The 21,741-nt window shown below is 39.5% G+C and overlaps 3 protein-coding genes across 6 annotated transcripts; 2 read left to right on the top strand and 1 right to left on the bottom strand.

The window, feature by feature from the left end:
- The first annotated feature begins 3,892 nt into the window (after window positions 1-3,892).
- Window positions 3,893-7,268, top strand: s1pr1 (sphingosine-1-phosphate receptor 1). The gene is made up of 2 exons (XM_043223775.1): window positions 3,893-4,051; window positions 4,939-7,268. Exon 2 carries the CDS (start codon window positions 5,139-5,141, stop codon window positions 6,225-6,227), a length of 1,089 nt encoding a protein of 362 aa, XP_043079710.1. The 5' UTR covers window positions 3,893-4,051; window positions 4,939-5,138; the 3' UTR covers window positions 6,228-7,268.
- A 1,497-nt stretch (window positions 7,269-8,765) lies between these two features.
- Window positions 8,766-17,467, top strand: zbtb37 (zinc finger and BTB domain containing 37). Of its 3 annotated transcripts, none has more exons than XM_043222460.1 (4): window positions 8,766-9,383; window positions 10,889-11,865; window positions 12,297-12,396; window positions 12,633-17,467. In XM_043222460.1, exons 2-4 carry the CDS (start codon window positions 10,922-10,924, stop codon window positions 13,152-13,154), a joined length of 1,566 nt encoding a protein of 521 aa, XP_043078395.1. In that variant the 5' UTR covers window positions 8,766-9,383; window positions 10,889-10,921; the 3' UTR covers window positions 13,155-17,467. The 3 variants fall into 3 exon arrangements, with proteins under 3 accessions (XP_043078395.1, XP_043078393.1, XP_043078394.1); XM_043222458.1 differs by having other exon boundaries at window positions 8,770-9,383; window positions 10,892-11,865; XM_043222459.1 differs by lacking the exon at window positions 8,766-9,383 and having other exon boundaries at window positions 9,395-11,865.
- On the bottom strand, window positions 16,736-21,678 carry serpinc1 (serpin peptidase inhibitor, clade C (antithrombin), member 1). 2 transcript variants are annotated; one of them, XM_043222461.1, is made up of 8 exons: window positions 21,523-21,678; window positions 20,754-21,114; window positions 20,459-20,674; window positions 20,243-20,380; window positions 18,477-18,695; window positions 18,220-18,394; window positions 17,964-18,028; window positions 16,736-17,863 (listed from the first exon to the last, which is right to left on the bottom strand). In XM_043222461.1, exons 2-8 carry the CDS (start codon window positions 21,111-21,113, stop codon window positions 17,684-17,686), a joined length of 1,353 nt encoding a protein of 450 aa, XP_043078396.1. In that variant the 5' UTR covers window position 21,114; window positions 21,523-21,678; the 3' UTR covers window positions 16,736-17,683. The 2 variants fall into 2 exon arrangements, with proteins under 2 accessions (XP_043078396.1, XP_043078397.1); XM_043222462.1 differs by having other exon boundaries at window positions 20,754-21,118; window positions 21,523-21,670.
- Window positions 21,679-21,741: the final 63 nt, after the last annotated feature.

Here is a 21,741-nt window from a genome sequence, read left to right as displayed (position 1 = left end):
TTATTATTATTAAGTATTATTATTAATAATAATATGATACATTTATTAATAACACTTATTCTATGGTTTAAAGAGCATTTATTTCCTATAATGTCATTATGTAATTCTATAATTTCTACTACTTGTATAAAAATAACTATAAAAATAATAAAAGGCTCTAACACACTTTTTTAACAGAAAATAATATGTGTAATAATAATAATAATAATACGAGCTGGACATTTTTACTTTTTTAATCCTAAAACATTGCATTTAAATGCATTACTATACGTTTTTAAGTAGGGAGAGTTAAATGGATATTGTTTGTGGACTTGTTTTCAACCCAGAACTCTCAGAGATTCATGCGAGCCATGCAGTGGAAACAGGATTTGTGATATTTTCTGCGTGGGTCAAACATCCTTTGGCTCCACCGCTCATCAGTTTGGCTCTAATTGTGAAGCTTTGCGATCATGAAATGTGAACTGCAGCTGCAGGGGAAACTCTCGCATACTAAGTGCCGAAGTATCCACAGATTTCGCGTTGACTGACTTATGCGCGAATCGTGCACCACGCTCCGGAACGCTTTCCACGGAATGTTTCTTTAATTGTCCGTCGTAATGGCCGAAAACCATCCGCGTTTAGTCAGGAATGGGAACGAATGGGGCGCAGAGTCGACGGGAAACACATGGCATGTTAGGTGAAAGGCTGGGAAGGGGAAAGAAGCAAATGTCACGATCTCTCTGTGAAACGTAGCGCAACCGCAACACACACATCACGTGTGGCGTCGGCCGCTCAGAAATGTTTTGAAGGACTTTCTTAAAAGACACAACGAATTCCTCTGGCCCCAACGGGACTATTGGCTTTCCTGAAGCGGTGAAACCGTACCATAGGTGAAGTCAGAGAAACACCATTAAAAATAATGCGCCATCTTCAACTTTGTCCCCAGGCGCTCCAAAAAATATACAGCTGCAGGATTTCTCACATGAGGGCCGAGGAGTGTGACCTTTGACCCCTTGCAACCTTGACCTCTCGATCTGATCTTTGAAGAAGCCGCTTTAATGAGAACAATCGCTCTTGAGGACGTGTCTTTAGGATTCTGTGACTAAACAAATAACACAGAGAGACAGGTAGTAACTTATTACGTATAATCTGGAATAAAGTCTAGTTTTGTGCTCATTAGATGGCTATACAGCATATTCCAGGATTGTTTTAACACTTTATCGACTTCCCATGACCACATTGATTTTTATTTGAATTATGACTTAAGGTCACTGCACACTGAGTCTGACATTTTTGTGTGCGTTTTTCACTTTTTCATCATCTTTCCTATCAAAATGCATACTGGATTTAAACTTTATGTCGTCTGATGCTCTTTTACTTAATATATTTACTTTAGATTTTAAAAAGTTGTATATTTGCATGTTCGTGGTTCTCTGACATTGGCTAATAAGCAGAAGGCAAAATATAATTTTTTTTTCCCCCAGTAATTGTTTTACTTTGAACCACTGCAGTTCCTTCACAACCCCAGCTTGGAAAACTTGGGCGTAATAATGTTTAATGCACTTCATGTTGTTGATAACAAATGGAATATACTCGTAATAAACAAGTTAAGTCAAAAGTAATCTAAAAGTAATCCAATTACATATGTGATTACATTACTAACTGTGTATAATTTGGAATCAGTAACTGACTACATAACAACTACCCAGACAAGAGACCCTAGTAATAAACTATTACTATTACTGCCCAAGCAACCACTCTGAAAACTAGAGAAACCACATAGCAATGCCCTAGCAACCACTCAGAACAACCAAGAAACCACAGAGCAACCACTCATAACACCCTGGCGACCAATAACAATGAACCGAACAATCACTTCAGAGGATGTGTTATTAGCGTTCTGCAACTGAATACCCTAGCAACCGCCCAAAACACCCCAGAAACTGTATATTGATGCCCTAGCAATCACCAGAGCTACTGTATATTGATACCCTAGCAACCATGCAAAACATCTCAGAAACTGTATGCCTATACCCTAACAACCACCTAAAATACCCCAGCAACTGCATATCCATACCCTAGCAACCACCCAGAATACCCCAGCAACTGTATGTTGATACCCTAGCAATCACCAATGACACATAGGTATGTATATATGCCAAATTTGACCTCTCTGGATATGTTGCCGCATTCGCCATTTTGGAACAGTCAACTTGGCATCATTCACTATAATAATCAATGATTTAAAGACATACATGTGTGCAGTACTTGCTATAGTAGATGCACATATGTCTTACGTATCGCAGCCCATAGAAACAGTTGCTAATGCGGTATCTACGTGTATATATCTGTCCTAGAAGCCACAGAGTAGCAATGCCTTAGCAATCAAACAAATAGGATGTGTCTTAAAGATTTCCTGACTGAACACCCTAGCAACAGCCTAACAACACATAGAAACACCCTAGCAGCCACGTGACAACACACCGAAACACCCTGGCAACCAACGAAATAATGACCAGTCACTCTTGAAGATACACATGCAAGATGCCATGAGTGAATACCCTAGCAACAACCTAACAACACAAAGAAACGCCGTAGCAGCCACCAACAAATGAACAATCAGTCGCTCTTGAACACTTGAACTTAAGCAACCACTCATAATGATATCAGAACACTAGCAACCTCATATCAACACCCTAGTAACCACAAACTTTTTAGTCTGTTTTTTCCCAAATGATGGTGATCAGACATGTGTTTTTCTTGTTTAACATCTGAGCGAACGCCATGGAAGAACCTGGGGGTGAGTTCACACGGGATGGATGAACAACGACGTACTTTCTGGGGTGACATTTCTCAAAACATATATATAGCAAAATGCAGATCACTCCTAACTGGACGTATCCACTAATCCAGCTATGAAGCTGTAAATCCCTGACAGATCAAAGCAATTTCCTCACAATAGTCCTTTGCTCTGGAAGACGCAGGCTGCTGGACCTGTACTAGGGCTTTAGGGGCCACTGAGAGCAGCAGACCCGAACATGAGATTAATGCTGAGCTGAAATTAGGGCAAATGGGGGGTAGGTGAGCGGTCATGCCTAGCCAGCCCACCCGGTTCAGCTCATGGTGTTTGGGGTGAGTCTGTTCACAGCTGGGACATTCCCATAGGAAGAGACAAAAGAACACAGGATATTGGGTTAATCTGAATTTAGCATGATGTGATTTATTTGACACCATAACACAAATCAGATCTATTTCTATAATGAACTATAATTAATGGTATGGTTTATATTCAATCTCTATATGTATTATTATTAACCAACAATAATATAATATTATTATTGTTATTATTATTAAATAGTGCAACTGTGTAAAACATATATAGGCATGCATAGACACACAAACACACCTATTTATTTATATTTCACCTCTATATTCTAAATTATTTGCATTTACATCTATATGACTTATGAATATTTACAGTTATTTTTATTAATTATAAATATTATAAATTATAATTTATAAATATTGCTTGTATATATATATATATATATATATATATATATATATATATATATATTAATAATAATATTACTAATAAATAATTATTTGTTATGTGTGCGTTATATATAAATACATATAATATAAATACAACAGATCTTTTTATAAAACCCTGAGAAAAAAATCTAACTTTTATTTTATTATTGTGTGTAGAGAATTACGTTTAAAAGCTATCACATTATCATCATGAGAGTGTTTGAACCGACGCCAGCGTTTCCAGCATATTGTTTTGGAATGTCTTGGAGAGCTTTGGATGCTGTGGAATAATAAGAGGCTAATGAGACCGAGGGAAGAAGGGGGAGGGCATTGAAACTGGTGGGCTGAACTGCAGAGAGGGGAGAATTGACTCTCCGGTCTCTCTCCAGTCAGAGAAAAATTACCCTACAGTCCTCCACACGAGACTCCAGCGATGCGATAAATACCGCACCTTTGATACATGCACCTTCGATATCTGGCCACATCGCATAGGTATTGCAGGATTAAACGATCAAGACGTTTGGTCTGTAATTTAAAGGTAAGGTGAACTCTTCTTACCAGACTTTAACTTTCTAAATGTCAAGCCACAGCGATCTTAAACGCCAGTGAGTCTTAGTTTTACAATAAAGTTCGTAATATCGCGAATGGCGTTTATATATTACCGTAACGGACGAGTTAAATCGCGAATACTACTTTTTCGTTGTAATAGTGGCATCTCTTGTCAGGTCGTAAAAAAATCGAAAATGTCATAATTAGTATTCGCCAAAGGATATCGCGCATTCAAATAACAAATATCCTATTTAAAATCTGACACGTATTAATTCGCGCCATACTTTTTCGCTCCTATTTCCACGTGAAGTTATTTTTTTTTTCTGGCGTGCAAAAAGTTTTTTGTTTATTTATTTTTTTTAAATCCCAAAAAGTACATAAGTGCCATAATCTTTTACATTTCTTCCATATTTGTTTTTTTTTTTTGTTTTCCAAGTTGGCTATTTAGAATGTTGTTTTACGGTATAGCACTTTAATCGTTTTTATTTATTTATTTTTTTTATTTTTTCTCTTGGTTGTGGCATCTTTTGCCTGTCCTCTAAATTTGACATTGGCCACATTGCTATTAAGAAGAAGACTCTGAAATTCCAGAAGCGAACACTAAACATTCGAATTCGTTACATTTTAGCGGGATTATTTAAAATTATTTCTCGAATGTTTTCTTAACCAATCAAACTTCTTAACCAGTCGTTTTCACGTTTATGCATCGCGAATGGTAAATGACATATTTTAAAAAGTTACGTTTTCTAATTGTTTTGTCACATTTAAGTTTTCAGTGAAGCTGTGTTTATATGTTAATGACATAAAGTTAATATTATGGTATTATACCAACATACCGTTCTAGTGGTCTAATTTACCGTTATTCATTTCTTTTAGTGTTTTCATGATGCAGTTGTGGGACTTGTGGACCACATTCGTCCTCTCTAAGGATTTTTACCTGACTTGAGAAAAGCTTGCATACATGACATCATACTAAGAGGAGAACTGGATACCCAGCTTCCCAAGTCCACCAGCACCCCTCTGTGGCCTGTGGTGGGTTGCACGTTGGATTTAAAACTACCAAGCCAGTGCGAACCATGGATGACCTAATCGCCAGACACTACAACTTCACTGGGAAATTTCGCAAGGTCGACAAGGACCCGGGACTCAGAGCGGACTCTGTCGTTTTCATCATCGTCTGCTGCTTCATCATCCTGGAAAATGTTCTGGTTCTCCTCACCATTTGGAGGACCAAGAAGTTCCACAAGCCCATGTACTACTTCATCGGCAACTTGGCCTTGTCAGACTTGCTGGCCGGGGTGGTGTACACTGCGAACATCTTGCTGTCGGGGGCCAACACGTATAAGTTGACCCCAACACAGTGGTTCTTCAGGGAAGGGAGTATGTTTGTGGCTCTGGCCGCTTCGGTGTTTAGTCTCTTGGCCATTGCTATCGAGCGACACCTGACCATGCTGAAGATGAAGCTCCACAACAATGGCAAGACCTGCCGGGTCTTTATGCTCATCAGCACCGTGTGGTTCATCGCTGCCATCTTGGGTGGCTTACCAATAATGGGTTGGAACTGCATCGAGAGCATGAACAACTGCTCTACAGTCTTGCCCCTCTACCACAAGACCTACATCCTCTTCTGCACCACTGTGTTCAGCGTCATCCTCATGGCCATTGTCATCCTGTACGCCCGCATCTACGCCCTGGTCCGCACGCGGAGCCGCAAGCTGGTCTTCCGCAAGGTCGCCAACGGCCGCTGCAGCAACAAGAGCTCGGAGAAGTCCATGGCCCTCCTGAAGACCGTCATCATTGTGCTGAGCTGCTTCATCGCGTGTTGGGCGCCGCTCTTTATTCTGCTTCTGCTCGACGTGGCCTGCCAGATCCGCACTTGCCCGATCCTCTACAAGGCCGAGTGGTTCCTGGCTCTGGCCGTGCTCAACTCCGCCATGAACCCTCTGATCTACACCCTGACCAGCAACGAGATGCGCCGGGCCTTCATCAAGATGCTCCACTGCGGTGTGTGTGACCAAGCGGCGGGCAAGTTCTCCCGGCCCATCATGGGCGCAGAGTTCAGCAGGAGCAAGTCGGACAACTCCTCCCACCCCAATAAGGACGAGCCTGAATACTCGCCCAGGGAAACCATAGTGTCTTCTGGGAATATCACCTCTTCTTCTTAAAGGGACTTTTTGTGTACATTTACGTCTCGAGTGTGTGTGTGTGTGTGTGTGTGTGTGTGTTGGTGTGCAAGTGAGTGTGTTTGTCTAGCGCGCTCGTTGTTTGTGATCCGTAACGGTAGTGGAAGGCTGGGAGAAACCAGGATTTGTTGGAAGTCTTGGCTTGCGCCTGCATTAAAGACTTCGTCTTCTGCGGTTCCTGACAGATCGCCTGAACTTTTCTGCAACTTAGGGAAGCACTTAACCAACCATTGTTCAGTTTTTTTTTTTCTTTTATCCCTGTCAAATGGAAACATGTAGACAAGCACTTTTCGGGGAATTGCTCCTTGAGAACCAACATAGGCATTACTGACTCTGTCTAAAATGGATTGATGTGAAACATACTAGCTTGTTATGGTTGTTTGTACTACATTTTTGAGATTAAATTCGAGAAATGCAGTCAAGAGGAACTTGCATTTCTTTGAGTTAACCCTATTTGGTATTAGGATGTTATTTCGCCCCTGATCCAGAATGTATTTTGTATATGTATTTGTTTTTCTTCACCTTTCAACAAATAAACTGTTGTTGTAGAAGAGTGTGCGTGTACATTAGCTGCCAATATTAATTTATATTGAAACAGTTCCAATAAATTTGAAACTCGGAGGGATGGAAATAAGTGTTGTGTTCATTAATTGTAAATATATTTTATTCGTTTACTTTGGTAGTACGCCATGTATCATAGCTCGTGCACATTGATCTATCCTGCAGGGGTAGTTTTGTCTTTGGTGGGTTGCATGGCACCTCAGCTCTAATGAAGTCTTTTTTTTTTTTTTTGATGGGATGGAAAGGTCTGAAGAATTTAAGATTAATGTCTATGTGAATTTTCTGTTGGCATGTCATGATACAACAGACTCAATGTACAGGCTTGTATTTATCCATCTGTTCCTCATATATACAATCAAATCATGAGCCAGTTTATCCCTGTTCAGTGTTGCACATTGTAACATCTAGTCCATGCGTTTGTGTTCTGTTAGTTGTTAATAAATATTGTTGAAGAAAAAGCAATCAAGAGTTGTGATCTGTTTTCATTTCAACTGACACAAAATGTATTGCTTAGAATTAGTTTAGAATCGGTTCCAAAAGCTGGAGGCCATTTTGAAAACATGCAATGCAGAATTAAACTTGTAACTCAAACCTGAGAAATATATATTTTTTTCTTTGAAGCTGAAGATCTGAAGCTCAAAGCAAACCTGCTTAAGAATCTTTTTATGTTATTTCAGTAATTAATTATTCAATTCAAATAATGTTGGTGATGGTATTATTTGCTATTAAGGAATATTTATACGTAATAAATGTGTAAATAAGCAAAACAGAAGCATTTTAGAAGTGGTCACTTCTGAAGACCACAAAGGACGATAAAATGCAACGTAAATGTGACGCTGGTTTCTTCACGCGAGCAAAAAAAAATCTCATATATGAGCAAATAGCGCCACCTACTGGAAAACCGTTGAAATTGGATCTTCTTTAGCTTCAAAGATTTTCATAAACGTTAATAAACCACCCGCAAATCGTAAAAATGTACATACATACACAAATTTGCAAAAAAAAAAAAAAACAGGTTTACATTTAAATGCGTGACATTGTATTGCGGTTTTCTGACACGTTCAGTTTCACGATTTTCCTTCAGGACACTGCTAGGGTAAGCACTTTGCTTTTTTAATTAAAGTATTGTGTGTCTTTAATCACGAAGCGCACATTTACCTTTATACATCCATACACGTTTAAATCTAAAACTAGATGCTGATTCATGAACGTGTTATGAATCAATCACCCATTTGCTTACAACTTCACAAATAGGGAATGCAGTGTTGCATAAAATCATTTTCCTACATGATTATTATTAAACTTTTTTTTTATCTAGTATTGTTATTATAATAGATATTTAAAAATGAGCTCACTTAAATTGATCAGTTTGAATCATAATCACTTATGATTTGATTACTGATTTTATTTAAAACTCTGATAGGCTATTCAAATTCTGATATTCGTAAAAATCTAAAGTAATTACTAAAATTATCACAACAAGTTAAATTGGTGGGAACAAATATGTCTCTATAACTCAATGATGAAAACATTTTTTTTAATCTTCATTGAACCAAAGCATTACTATGACAATCTAACATGCAAAACAATCATTTGAATACGGTTACGGGTTCACTGTGTACAAATCACGCATGATAAGGTATGAATCATGGGTAATTATGTCAGTATGTTAGTTAAAACACACTACAGTTTTTTTCATGGGTTCATTGGGTTCAGTTTTATTGATGTCATGGAATGGGCCTGCATTGCCCTGCAACAAGACTTTCTTTTACATTTATGCATTCATAAAATGCGACATGTCATTGTTTAAAACGGCTTACAGTATTTCGGTAAGCGAATACATCTTTGTTTGTGCCTTCATATACTCCCTCGCACATACAATAGAGGAAGAAACTGTCACCAAAAAATGCAACCAAACTCTTTACCCACTTTCACGGCGATGGTAAAGCAAAGCATCATGGGACCGCGAGTCCCTTTCGCGTAATTGCTCCATTTTTGGTGGCTATGGCTGTGGCGCAACAGAACTACATTTTCCAGAATGCCATTTTCTGTACATTGGCTCATGTTATACATGGGGGAATATGAGAGCGGCGGAGGAACCGAAAGCGACAGCAGAATCCCTGGCGATAAGTATAACGATAAATAGTGGTCGTGAGATGGGGGAAATTCAATGCCAAAACACCCAGAACAGGCTGTCGTAAAAGGAAAATCGCATTTTGGTGTTCTGGTTTTTAAACCTATAAATTTGGCGTGGACTGGGGTAAGGCACCTCCCTGCCTGCTCTGCGCCGGGGTGTGTGCGTGTTTTTCGGCTAGGCTTCATCGCATCACCGCTCTGCAGTGTGTTACTGGAACCGAACTGAGGTGCCACGCCGCCGGTTACAGCTGCCCTGCGCCGTCGGCCGATACTATGTCAAAAACAGAGAGAGACAAAGTAACACTGCGAATCAATCCTACTGACCTATGCAATGAAAAAAATGTCAACTTTGCTCTCTAACAGCTGTGGTTTGTAGCCATAAAGAAGTGCAAGTGTGCCGAAAAATATAGTGGAGCGATTTTTGTGCCTGTTATTAAAAAGGTGAGGTAAACAATTTGCATCTCTCTACCTAACTTTCTTGAAGAAAATTGGGTCATACTTTATATTACATTGTCATTGTTGCAGTGCTACTATGTAATAACGTAACTTAATGTTATTTTTTAATGTTAATAACAAACTTTTATTGCATAAGCTCGTAATTAAACAGGTTGTTGTAATTGCTTTTGTTAACCCTTTATTTATCCGTTTATTATTTAGCTCCTTAGCTTTTCAACGTGTTACACTGGATTGTAAAGTGTTACAGAAAATGTCAATTCCTGCAGATAAAGTATGTGATTTTTTTGCCAATTAATGTGCATGTTTAAACTGCCCAATCACATTGTGCAAAGTGGACTTCGGGACATTTGTCAAGTAATTAAGTGTTTGCACTGCAAATTGCTTGGGGAACAAGTGTGCATCGGGGTACGTCCAACTTCACAGGAAGTTGAAGAGGGGTTATTACCCACAAGCCATTTTGTACCACCTTGAATATGTGCACTTCCCTACTGTATAGCATGTCAAATGAACATTGTGATCAAATATGCAGAAATTATGAAACGGTAGGCAAAAATATCCAAAATTGATGGATTATATCTGCTGACATTGTGAGGTGTGCAGACAGGAAACTTTTCAGTCCCATAAGACCTATTAAGCTGAGGAGTTGTCAGATTCAGAAAAGCTGACAAATAAAAATAAAAATGATGAGCCGGGTAGCTCTTTCCACATGTAAGCTCTATATGTACCAGGAATGTTGGTCCCACTACTCAATTAGTCTATTTTAGTCTACATATCAAGTCTATATTAGTCTGTATCTAATCTTTTTTCAAATCTAGTACAAATTCTGATAGGATGGAATTTTTTAATTATTATTTAGAGTAATGGAAAAAAAGTGCTTTTCATGCTGTTTTAGAGCATGTAAAGCGAGATGATTACCCAGAAGACATGACATTTTCATTTTAAACATTAGTCATTTTTTGCTGAATTAAGTATTTGAATACATAATACCATATTTAATTATTACATACATTTATGTTTTAAAAAATATGCCTGATTGTAGTGTTGTTATCTGTGACTGATTGTCCCAAATGACCAAATCTTGTCAGGTGAAGTGAACGTCTGTCCCCTGCTGAGTGCGTAAGGTGCACTGAACATTAAGTAGAGACCGCAAGAATCAGAATGCAGATAATTATTGCTTTTTAAAACAGGTTTCCAAAAACTCCCCTGTCAGCCATTGGTTTGCTGAACAGATAGTCCCACCCTAAAGTCCCACCACAAAACAACAGTGTGTTTAGACTTTCTGTGGGAATCAGCCTACAAATGGTTTACTTATTGTTGTTTCTGTGTTTAAATTTAGGATAGAAGGAAGTATTTGGGGTTTTAAAAATACATATTTAACGTTGTTTGCTAATAATGCTGATTGTTGTGTGTTGTATGGTTTTTATTGCTGACACACTCAGAAAGACCCACTGTGACAGTCCTAAACTTCTCTTATTGTTTTTTTTTGTCAGCAGCTTTGAAAAGCAGCGCAATAGGCAGCCCGCATGGAACGAGCAGGAAGCATCCAACTTGATATTCCGGACTTCAGCAACTCCGTCCTGTCGCATCTGAACCAGTTGCGAATACAGGGCCGTCTATGTGACATTGTGGTCAATGTTCAGGGCCACAGTTTTCGTGCCCACAAGGTGGTCCTCGCCGCCAGCTCACCGTACTTCAGGGACCACATGTCACTGAGCGAGATGAGCACCGTCTCCATATCAGTGATACGCAACCCAACCGTGTTTGAACAGCTCCTTTCATTTTGCTACACGGGACGCTTGTGCTTGCAGCTCGCCGATATTATCAGCTACCTGACGGCAGCCAGCTTCCTTCAGATGCAGCACATCATTGACCGTTGCACCCAGATTTTAGAGGGAATCCACTTTAAAATCAGTCTGTCAGATATGGAGGAGGAGCTCGGGAATGGGGCCCACAGGACCGCCAACCAAACCATTGAGTCAGGAAGAGGTGGGACCGGGCTAGCTGGGTCCCGCTCCCTTAGTCCCAGGCATACCGGTTCCCGATTGATTGGCAATACTGGGGTGATTAACATCCGTGATGTGAGAGAAGTCCGAGAGATAAGCCCCCCTTGGGAGTCCATGAGCCCCCAGATAGTGGAGCACAGTGGCATTGGCTCAGAGGAGGTGGGAACTGGGAAAGAGCCCATTCTCCGTATTAACCGAGCCGGGCAGTGGTATGTCGAGACAGGGGCTGAGGTGGAGAGAGGTGGAGAGGAGAACGTGCGGATGGTGGATGGGTTTCGGATTAAGACGGAAAGGATGGATGAGTGGATGGGGGCGGAGACCCAGGCGTCGGCGGAAGAGGGCAGTGGGGCCGAGGAGGGGCCAACGGTGATGATTGACACCTCAGGACGTAGCACACTGGTGCAGGAAGGAGGAAGAGGTGGGAAAAGCTCCCAGCCGTCCAGTAGCTTCAGTGAAACAGAGAGGTATGTAAAATCTTTCTGAATTTCACGTTCAAGGTCAAAATTGAAAGCAAAATCTTAGTCTTATTGCATGCAATTCTGCACTTATTGCAAAAACACGTTATGATAAAAATGTTTAATGGTCTTTGAAAAGCAAAATGGTCCTCCACTTCAGAAACAAGTATCTGTTTCACCTAATGTCACCAAGACCTCTTAATTTTCAACCTCTCCCCTTTAACAAATTATGTGATTAAATCAGTACTCAATACCATATTGAATAAGTATCCTGTTCTACTCTGCATCAGATGTATGCTGGATGTAGTTGATTATAAGGTTTGGGAAATCAAGGTGTGTTACATTAAAATGTGCTTCATTTAATCCAGTAACCCATTTTCTTCTGCAGACAAGGGTCCTGTAAAAGGGGTCAAAGATTGAACCCATATATTTTCTTTCAGGTTTAGTCCAACAGGAAGCGTGGTTGTGATGGCTGATCGCCAGAGAGCCAAGAGTGAGTCTCCAGGAAGAGTTGACGATCAGAGACACCCAACCTCACAGGTAGGGCAACCTTAAAACTAGATCAAGACTTGGCCCTTGGTTTAACTTTTAGATCTCAGTTGAAGTAGTTTCAAAGGAATATCAGTGGAGCACACCTTACCGAGCAAATAGGAAGCTTTAAATTGCCTGTTGTTGCGTAATACTCAGAACAGGTGGTGTGCCTAATGGCATTTCAATTTGGAAAAGAGGTGGGAATTGTGAAAACAAACCATAACCTCTCACCTTTGCCTTATCAGGGAGAGGAACAAGCCGTGTTTGACATGGGGGGATACGAGGAGTACCTACGAGAACAGGTAGGTGACCGGTGGTTCCGCTACAACCCCCGTCTCACCTGCATTTACTGCTGCAAGTCCTTCAACCAGAAGGGCAGCCTAGATCGCCACATGCGCCTGCACATGGGCATTACCCCCTTCGTTTGCCGAATCTGTGGGAAGAAGTACACCCGCAAGGACCAACTCGAGTACCACATCCGTAAGCACACAGGAAACAAGCCCTTCCATTGCCACGTCTGCGGCAAGAGCTTCCCGTTCCAGGCAATCCTCAACCAGCACTTCCGCAAGAACCATCCAGGCTGCGCCCCGCAGGAGGTGTCCCACAGTGCCTCACCCGAGACCACCACGGTCACCTCCCGTGGAGGCCAAAACGAAGATGAGTCGCCCTCCCAGGAGGATGCCGAAGGCAATGGTGGAGGGGGAGGTGCCGGCTCGTCCTTCGGGGAAGGGGTCCAACCTTCGGTATCCACCACTGGGCCCGACTGAAAGGCTTTGAAGGAAAACGTTACAAGTTTAGGGAGACACAGGACAGCGGGGTCCAACGGGACCTTTTCTTGAGAGCTCCCTCTGTCCCTTGTCTCCCACCATCCACACTGAAATTGCAAGTTGGAAGGAGTTGAGTGATCAGGAGGTTCTCTCAGCTGCTGTCAACGAGGAACGGATAAAATAAGGGAGAGTCTTCTGCGTCCTACTTGGACAGAGAACCTCTATTTTTTCCAGTGATAACAAAGATGCAAGGAACAATTTGCTAGGAATAGTATTCTCTAGGGATTTATAAATGGTATTTCCGCTTTAAACCGCATCTACCTTCACCATACAAACTGAACAGGACATCAATATATGAAGACAAGCCACACTCCAACAACCTCACACACCACTGGATGCAGTGATTTTTGTTTTCTTTTTTTGTTTTTAGTCTTTCCTGTCTTTTATATGTTACATTTTTTTATATTTTTGTACTACTACAGATCTTTCAGGATAAACTAAAAGAGAAGCTCTAGCTATGATTTGGTCAAAGTGCATCGAAATTGCCAAACTTCTCTGTGCCAGAAGATGAGTTATAAAATGAGAGGACATCGTAGTCCTTCGCTACTTTGCCTTGAGACAATCTTGATAAATTAACCTGGGGCTAGACTTTGCACTCCCCAGCCATGGCAAGCTTAGGAAAACGGGTTCAGTTTTTTATTAGGGACCCTCAGGTCTGACCTAACATCAGATTCTTGATTTATTTTTATTGTTTTGTGTTAAGTGCTGATCCGGCCTGCCGTAGAACCGAAATGCATTCACAACATGACATACAGCGTGCTCATAATTAGCCTCAATGCAGTGAAATTGTAGGTATAGAACTTCGGGTTTGCAACAAGAAACCAGTCACGTCATATTATTTTACTTTTAATGTTGGTGGAAATACTGTGATTTAGGCACGCTGGTGAAAAGACGAAGGTAAAGTATAGCAGTGACATATGTATTTATTTCACATTTGATTCCCGTTAAAGCCTTCATACATCTCCGAACTCAACAACTCAGCTGCTGAATGTTGACGATACAGTGATATAAAATACAGGAAATCTTTCAACCTCAGATAAGCTACAATAGACCGCTCAGTTACCTCTCTCTCTCATCACTACGCAATACCGATCTGTCGCACACAGATGCGTGGATGCACTCAGCCGAATTTTATGTTCAGTGTTTATTTCTTTTCATACGTTAAGTCGCTCGTTGACATTCGCAAGTCTCACCAAATTGTTTTACTGGTCTGGCGATGTTTTGTTTGTAGGAAGGGGGAAAGGTGTCCCACAGAGGACGTAACCTTCTTCCGTTTTCTTGTTAAGAAATTAGTCTAAGGCGGAGACGAACCAAAAAAACGGACTTGGTCGTCGATGCTGTTTAGGAAAGCAGAAATCGTATGTCTGTGATGACTGGGAAATGCCGAAATGCCACGGAATGACTTTTGAGTGTAAGATTTCCCTTCATCTGATGGAAGGCACTTTAACCTTGGGGTCAAGTGCCTTTACACTTGGCTTATAAACAGATGTTTCCAGCTGGTGCTATGACGTGAATTTACTGAAGCTTTCAGTAACCAAAGGAACCGAAATTTATTGTGGAAGATCTTAAGATTTAAGAGCGAAGAGGAAAACAAAAAGAGATTACATCAGGCACTTAAAGAATGGGTGGGGGTGTTTTTTTTGTTTCGTTATTAGAATATTTGTATATCTATATACATGTGTCACTTATGCATATTTAGACAAATTTATACTTATAACTATTCAGAGACAGTTTCTAGAACGATCAACAAAAGCAAAAGCGTTTTAAGTGAAAGTAAAGCTGTTATCATTTTTATAAGGCTGTGAATCACACTTGGTTGTGACAGATTTTTTAGGAAAGGGTTGATGCATATAGAAATCAGCTACTGATGTTTCCAATAGGGATTTTGTGCACCTCACTTCATATAAACGCAGGTTAGAACTTGCTTTTACCATTTCTCACATCTGTGAACACAGGTCAGCAGGTAAACACTTCTTATAAATATCAGGAACTCACTGTTTACTTTTTGTGTTTACCTTTTTTGGTTTGTACCAAGCAGATTTTCTTGGAATTCTAGCTCTGGGTAACTTGGGTCGACATATTTCACAAGTGCAGCAAAAAAAAAAAGAAAGAAAAAAAAGAAAGAAAGACATACATATGAACATTTCCTCTCAATGTAAATACCCATGCCTCAGTCACAGTGAAATACAATCCTGAAACTGTATAATTTCACGTTTGTTGTACAGCGCAGATCCCAGGTAAATAGAAGAGCATGTTAATATTGCTTTTATTTGTCAAAATGCAACCTCATGATAATAGAGAAGGGCAAATGATTTTGTCTGTGAACAACATAATCATAATCTAATATGTTATAATATATCGAGAAAAGATGTTTGTTTTATGGACTTTGCCTTTACGTTGAAATTTTAGATTTGGGGCATGGGCCTGTTTTGTGTATGCCAATCATATAAGGGTGATAGTGACTTAAATTATCTCTACGTGAATGAATTAATTGCAATTTAATAACAAGGGATCTATATCTGTAATCAGTCATTCCAGTTACTGTACTGCACATTTTAGCAGTCTAAATTTAATCATATTAATTTGGGTTTTAGGGCTAATGATGACTTTGAGCATGTTTTCCCTTTGTGCATATCTATAGTTGACCTTCAAAACCATGATGGTTGACCAACCTGCCTGTTCTTTTTTTTTTATTTTAAACAATATTATTCATTCAAATATTACGTTTGACTTTTGTATTTGATTTTAAGCTTTAAGTAACATGGCGGAGGATTAATGTGTTGCTACAGTGTATATATTAGGCTGTAATATTACATGTTTCTGTATGACAATACATCTACTGCAGTTTATTGGTATTGACTGAACAAGTCATTTCTAACCAAATTCTGTCTAATCTTAACAGTGTTACAGAATGTGTAGTTTCAAATGGAACGGGACTACTTTCGAAGCAATATTTTACTCATTTTCCAATTCCTAAATCTCTTTCAGATGAAGTGGTGCAGAATTATAACACACCACAACCAACACAGCGTCTTTTAAAAAGTTGTGAAACTCATACCCAATTGATTTTCACAAGAAAAAGCCGGATCCTGGACTTGTAAAGCAGTTACACATATTGGCAAAAGTGATCAAATTTGTTTTAGCGATTACATTTACCTCATGTTTTTTCGTTTGTTTGTTTTTCATGGTCTGGCTTGTGAAAAGTAATACAGTGCATGTCTCTACTTAGTAGTTTTTTTGGTTTGTTTTTTTTTTTTTTTTTTTTTTTGAGAAGACCGAATGACAACACTGAGCCATATCTTCAGAGTTTGTTCAGTCTCGTCACTCTGAAGCAAATACTTTGTACAAGCGACACATTTCAGAAGAGGACACTTCAATGCAAATAACCAACGTATATATTTCAACACTTACGTCTGTCTGAATAAGCAAGCAAACGTGATGCTTTGTCAAAACAAACAAAAAAAAAAAGTTGTCAGTTGTTTTCTTACCTCAAAAGAGTCTTTGTACAAGGAAACAAGAAATTGTTTTTCTACTGACCCTCAGTAGAAATTGTTTTATTTGCATGTTGTCTTTGTCTTTTGTAACGGCCAAACATAAAGACATTTCCAGGCATCTAAATTTGCACCAAGAGAAGCCAAAATATCGACCTTTACGATTTGTCTTGCTATATTGTTTTATCTTGCAAAAAGCAATATAGTCTGTAAAGTTCTTTCCATGTGTCTTATGAGATGTTAATCACTTTAATTTAAAATCTTACTTTAGAAATATTTTATTTTACATAACCATGAAATAAAACTAAATATAATAGGTATTTTATTGTTAAAAAATGTCCAAATTCCAAAACAATTTTTTTTTCTTAGAGATCAGTTACTCTAATTATAATAGCAGTATACTTATCGAAAAGTGAATGTTAAAAAGAAATTATATTAATAGGTGATTAAGTATAACTAAACAGTTTATAATTACTTAATATTTGAGACTTTTCACATTTAAAATGGTACAGGAATCAGAAAGATTAAGCATTAATAATGTGAATGCCATTTTCACAATAACCACTATGTTTTTTTCCTCACTGGCAGTGTGTCAAGTCCATTCTTCTAAATAGAAATAAAGCACTTTAAGTGTAACTGTGAAGGATTTTTAATTATGTTCTTTAAATGTATACTTATGTAAGCCCAGATTGTGTGATACTGCTAAACCCAAATTTCTAATATGAAAAAATAAACCTGTTTTATCCTTGTTCTGTGCCTGTACATATTGCTTTTATTTCTTTCATTTGTAAATCCTCTTTGTTCCTCCTGATGTGCTACTTTTCAGTGCTTGCTCGGTGGACTGATAAAAACAACACATTATGACAAATTTAACATTCATTATTAAGCAATAATGAAGAAACAAGGCCGCCATGTCAAGTTTAAAACGAGAACAATCAAAAACTGTCCTCGTAGTGTGGGACCCATATCCAATCCATGTTAGCTGCTCTCACAAGGATTTGCGACTCGGCCGGTGAAGATCAAGGCGTTGATGCTCGACTCCCGAATGAGCAGAAGGAAGGGCTGATCAGCCACAAAACTCTCCCGGAGGATGTTTAAGGAGCGTCCGGTAGCAACTACCGCAGTGGCGGCAGCTGCTTCGCTACCTTCTTCATTCACCTGAAAAATTGGAAAACCAGACCGTTGGCTAAGAAGTTGTGTGATCTTGTTACGCAGTTAGACTAATATATGTATGCAGACAATATTGTGTGTATTTTACCTCCAGGAAGGCCTTATGGTAGGCGTCGGAGATGTACAAGTTGGGCCCATCACTGACAACCATCCCTAATGCAACACAACATGGCGATATTGTGTAGATTAAACTCACTTTAGCCCAACCGTGAGCACAAACGCATACAGCAAAATTCCATCGCAATCAAGTCAAGATCCCACACACGTAGTCCATGTGACTTAAAGTGAACTACGCCTTTAAACATTTCAAAGCCAAAGCAATAGTAACAAGTATGATTGCGTACCTGGGAGACTGGCGTTTTCTGGACTAAAAAGATCTTCAAGGCCCATTTTCATCAGCTGCTCTTTGAGGCTAAAGTTGTCCTCGATGCGGAAACGAGGAATTTGCACAGCCACTGTGGTCTCTTTCATGGCTTGTAACCAACCCTCAAGTTTCTTCAGGTTCATGCTTTCCACCACCTTAATTGGATGCAGTCTTGTTAGGACTGAAGGAGAAGATCTTCGAGGACAAATGTTTGTTTATTGTTCATAATCAACTTACTTCCTGCAGGGTTGTACCTTCAGTAGGTAATATGAGCACCATTGTCATGTCAGCACCGTTGTAGGGCAATTCGAGGATCTTTACCTTGTCGTCCTTGATATCGGCATACTGAAATTTCCTCTCTTGGTACATCATGGGGACTGAACACTTATATGTGTCACTGACGTAAAAGTCTGACTTCATTACATTTAGCTTATCGAACTTGTGTTTCCATTGACCCTGGAACACAAAAACCAGATTTAAGTTCACAAGGCAGGAAAGTTTGGTCTTGCTCATGGAGGGCCACTTTCCAGAGTTTAGCTCTAGAACTCTTAAATATGTTTATTAAATTCCTGTGGCCCAAATACTATGTGGAAGGATGGCACTTGGGCCACTCCTGGGCCCTCATTTATAAAGCACTAATATTTATAACATGGAAAAGTGCTTAGCGTCACATCAGGGTCTGAATTTAATTAGGAGTCGTTTACAAGGCAAAGAGCTGAAGCCATTAATTTGCGCACAAGTTCATTTCGTATATTTTCCAAAGTGGCTCAAATTGTTAATTATTTGGGCAACATTTTATATGCAGTCCACTTTAGGCTCATAGCCACATTAGCCAGTACTGATTGTGCTATATCTTTGTCTAAACTGGCCCAGATACATTTTAATATAACTGGGCCACATTCGCTGAAACATATGTGGACCATATTTGGTTTAGTTTGTGCCACATATTTGCCACATTTGGTCGGCACTATTTGGGCCATATTCAGTTCCTCAGAGCTGGAATTATTAAAAGTAACTAGAAAATGACAGCTAGGCTAGTAGTTTTGTAGTTTTTTTCCTCAATGAGTAAAGGCGGTGATAAAAAGATGGTTCAATCGGAACATTTATAACAATGTGCTAAAAATGCAAAAGTTTGCACTTATGACTTCAGAATTTTCACACATTCATGTTTATGTAGTTTACATGAAGACGGTAATGACATTGTTTTCAGTCACAGTGTGCATTTTAAGGTCTTCAAAATGCAGTTGTAAATGAACGGCCAAAGTTTTGTGTTCAAGAGCCACGGTTCACTATTGGACCTAGATTAGCAGGTGTGTTTAATTGTTGTTGAATCCAAACTCTTTATAAGATGGAGAGCCAAAAAAATTGCATCTTAATTACAATTATCCCATGGTCTGTCAGAATACTGGATTCTGTTTAGCTGGCTCAAAGTACAGGTAGTTCCAAGTCAGTTTATTCATCGTTCCATATTATTATTAATTGATGCACACAAATGCACACATTGATGCACACAAACACTCAGAGAGAGGAGGTCGCAGATTTCTCTGCACACACACAAACACTGCGACTGTTATTAATAAAATAGCCTAGAGATACTAGATCATTTTTCAGCAACTATTTGTGAAGTTAGCTAAACAGTTACAGCTTGATCGTTTGTAGAGACGCACAGACGCAGATAACGCTCTCTCTCCCGATCGATAATTATTTCAAATAAATGGTAAAATTCATTCAAATAAATGTGATCTTACCGCACTATTAACTCTCTGTATGATTTGAAGTGAGCAGAATGTTAGCGCTAACGAATTGTAACTGACTAATTTTTACCCTTCCGGTCAAATATTGCGCTGCAAGAGCAATACTAGTTTTAACTCCTCTTTAACTTGGCAAATGAGCATGGAATGAGCGGGATAATCAACGGCTAGCTTCACGTTGTTTATTTAAATCCTTTAACGCACACCTAGCCGTTGATTCTCCCTTGCGTATCTTTCTGCATACCCACTTACTTTGAAGTAGATGGCGTTCACCAAGACTAATATGGTGTTGGAGTCTATTGAACCTTCTGGCAGGGTGTCTTTTATTCGGTTCTCCGTCTTGTTGGCTATCCATTCATTTATCGTCATCCTTGAAACTTCCGGTTTCTCCTGAAGGAAGAAACTTGAACGTTTAGTACAGGGTCAAGGATCAGATGATCTACATTTAAACACTTAAACCAATGTAACCTTAAAATCAAGAGGCAGCAGCTTGGCTCCATAGACCATTTCGCTGATTTGCTGGTAGGACTCGTTAAAAACAGTAGATTTGTCTCCAAACAAACGGTTTGCGGAGATCAATTCTGTCGTTTCATGCTTTTTGCGATATAGTCGACAGTTCAGCTTGGTGAAGAAGAAATGGACCTGGTCTGATGTCTTCTCCTTTATCGTACTGAACTGAAACACCTACATGTGAAGAACAGATAAGTTGTTGACCTTCTCCAGTGATAAATCTTTATTTGGAGTAACAATTACTTGACCTTACTTTCATGAGCTGCTCCAGTGTGGTGTTACATGCCCCTAGCTTCGTCATGGCGAAAGCTGTTGAGATACTAATTGGCGACAGAAAGATGTTTTCGGCGTTGGACTTTCCCTCAGCAAGCTGCTTGAAAAATGAGAGGGCGAAGCGGCTGTTGGCTTTGGACAGTTCCCACACCCGAGGGTTGGTGCCAGCTGGGATCTTCTCAGGTTTTTCAGTTGGTAGCGTTTCAGCAAGGGGGCTGCGGTAGATGCACATTGGCTCCAAAGGTAGATCTTTGGGCTTTACGTTGCAGATATCTTTGGATGCCTGCACCGAACAGAGAGCGAGTGCCCACAACGCCCACATATATGCCAACAACTTCATCCTGCCTAAGGTGAAATGGGACAACAGCCCAGGAAAAGTGGTTTAGTGCAAATTCTGGTGGTCAAACAAATTATGGAATCATTGTCTATAGCAAATTGGGAAGAATTTATTTTAAATCTGTACTTTGACTACTTTGATTTTTTTTTTTTCAGCGCTAGTGGTTACAATAAAATAAAGCCAAACTTAAATTACCATAGCTGAGCCAAATTTTCGACAATTTTTGGTTTGTACATTGCTACTCACAAAAGAATATTTAAACTGAATACTATTTCACTTGACTTACAGTAATCCACTTCATACAAGGATTGAGGTGAAAAGTTAAATTTTAACCCTGCAAACCACCAAAATGCTTCCTACAACTCAAATGCTCGATTAGGACATTCAATGCATTCAAACATTTTTCACGTACCTTGACGTTGTCGTATTTCCTTGTTAAACACCAGTTTTGGAGCTATGCTGTACCAAAGCAAGCAGCAAAGTGAAGAAAACACTCTTCTCTGGACAGGTCAGTGCCCTTAAGAGCACTGGAGTGACTAAAAAGATGAACGTTTACTCAGGACAACCTTTGAGCTATTGATTGGTTTTGTTAGGTTAATAACAAGCAAAGCAAATTTGACAGTGTAGAATC

This window comes from Puntigrus tetrazona, chromosome 22 (genome assembly GCF_018831695.1).
Source record: "Puntigrus tetrazona isolate hp1 chromosome 22, ASM1883169v1, whole genome shotgun sequence".
Lineage (NCBI taxonomy): Eukaryota > Metazoa > Chordata > Actinopteri > Cypriniformes > Cyprinidae > Puntigrus > Puntigrus tetrazona.
This window is presented reverse-complemented; position numbering and strand designations above follow the sequence as displayed.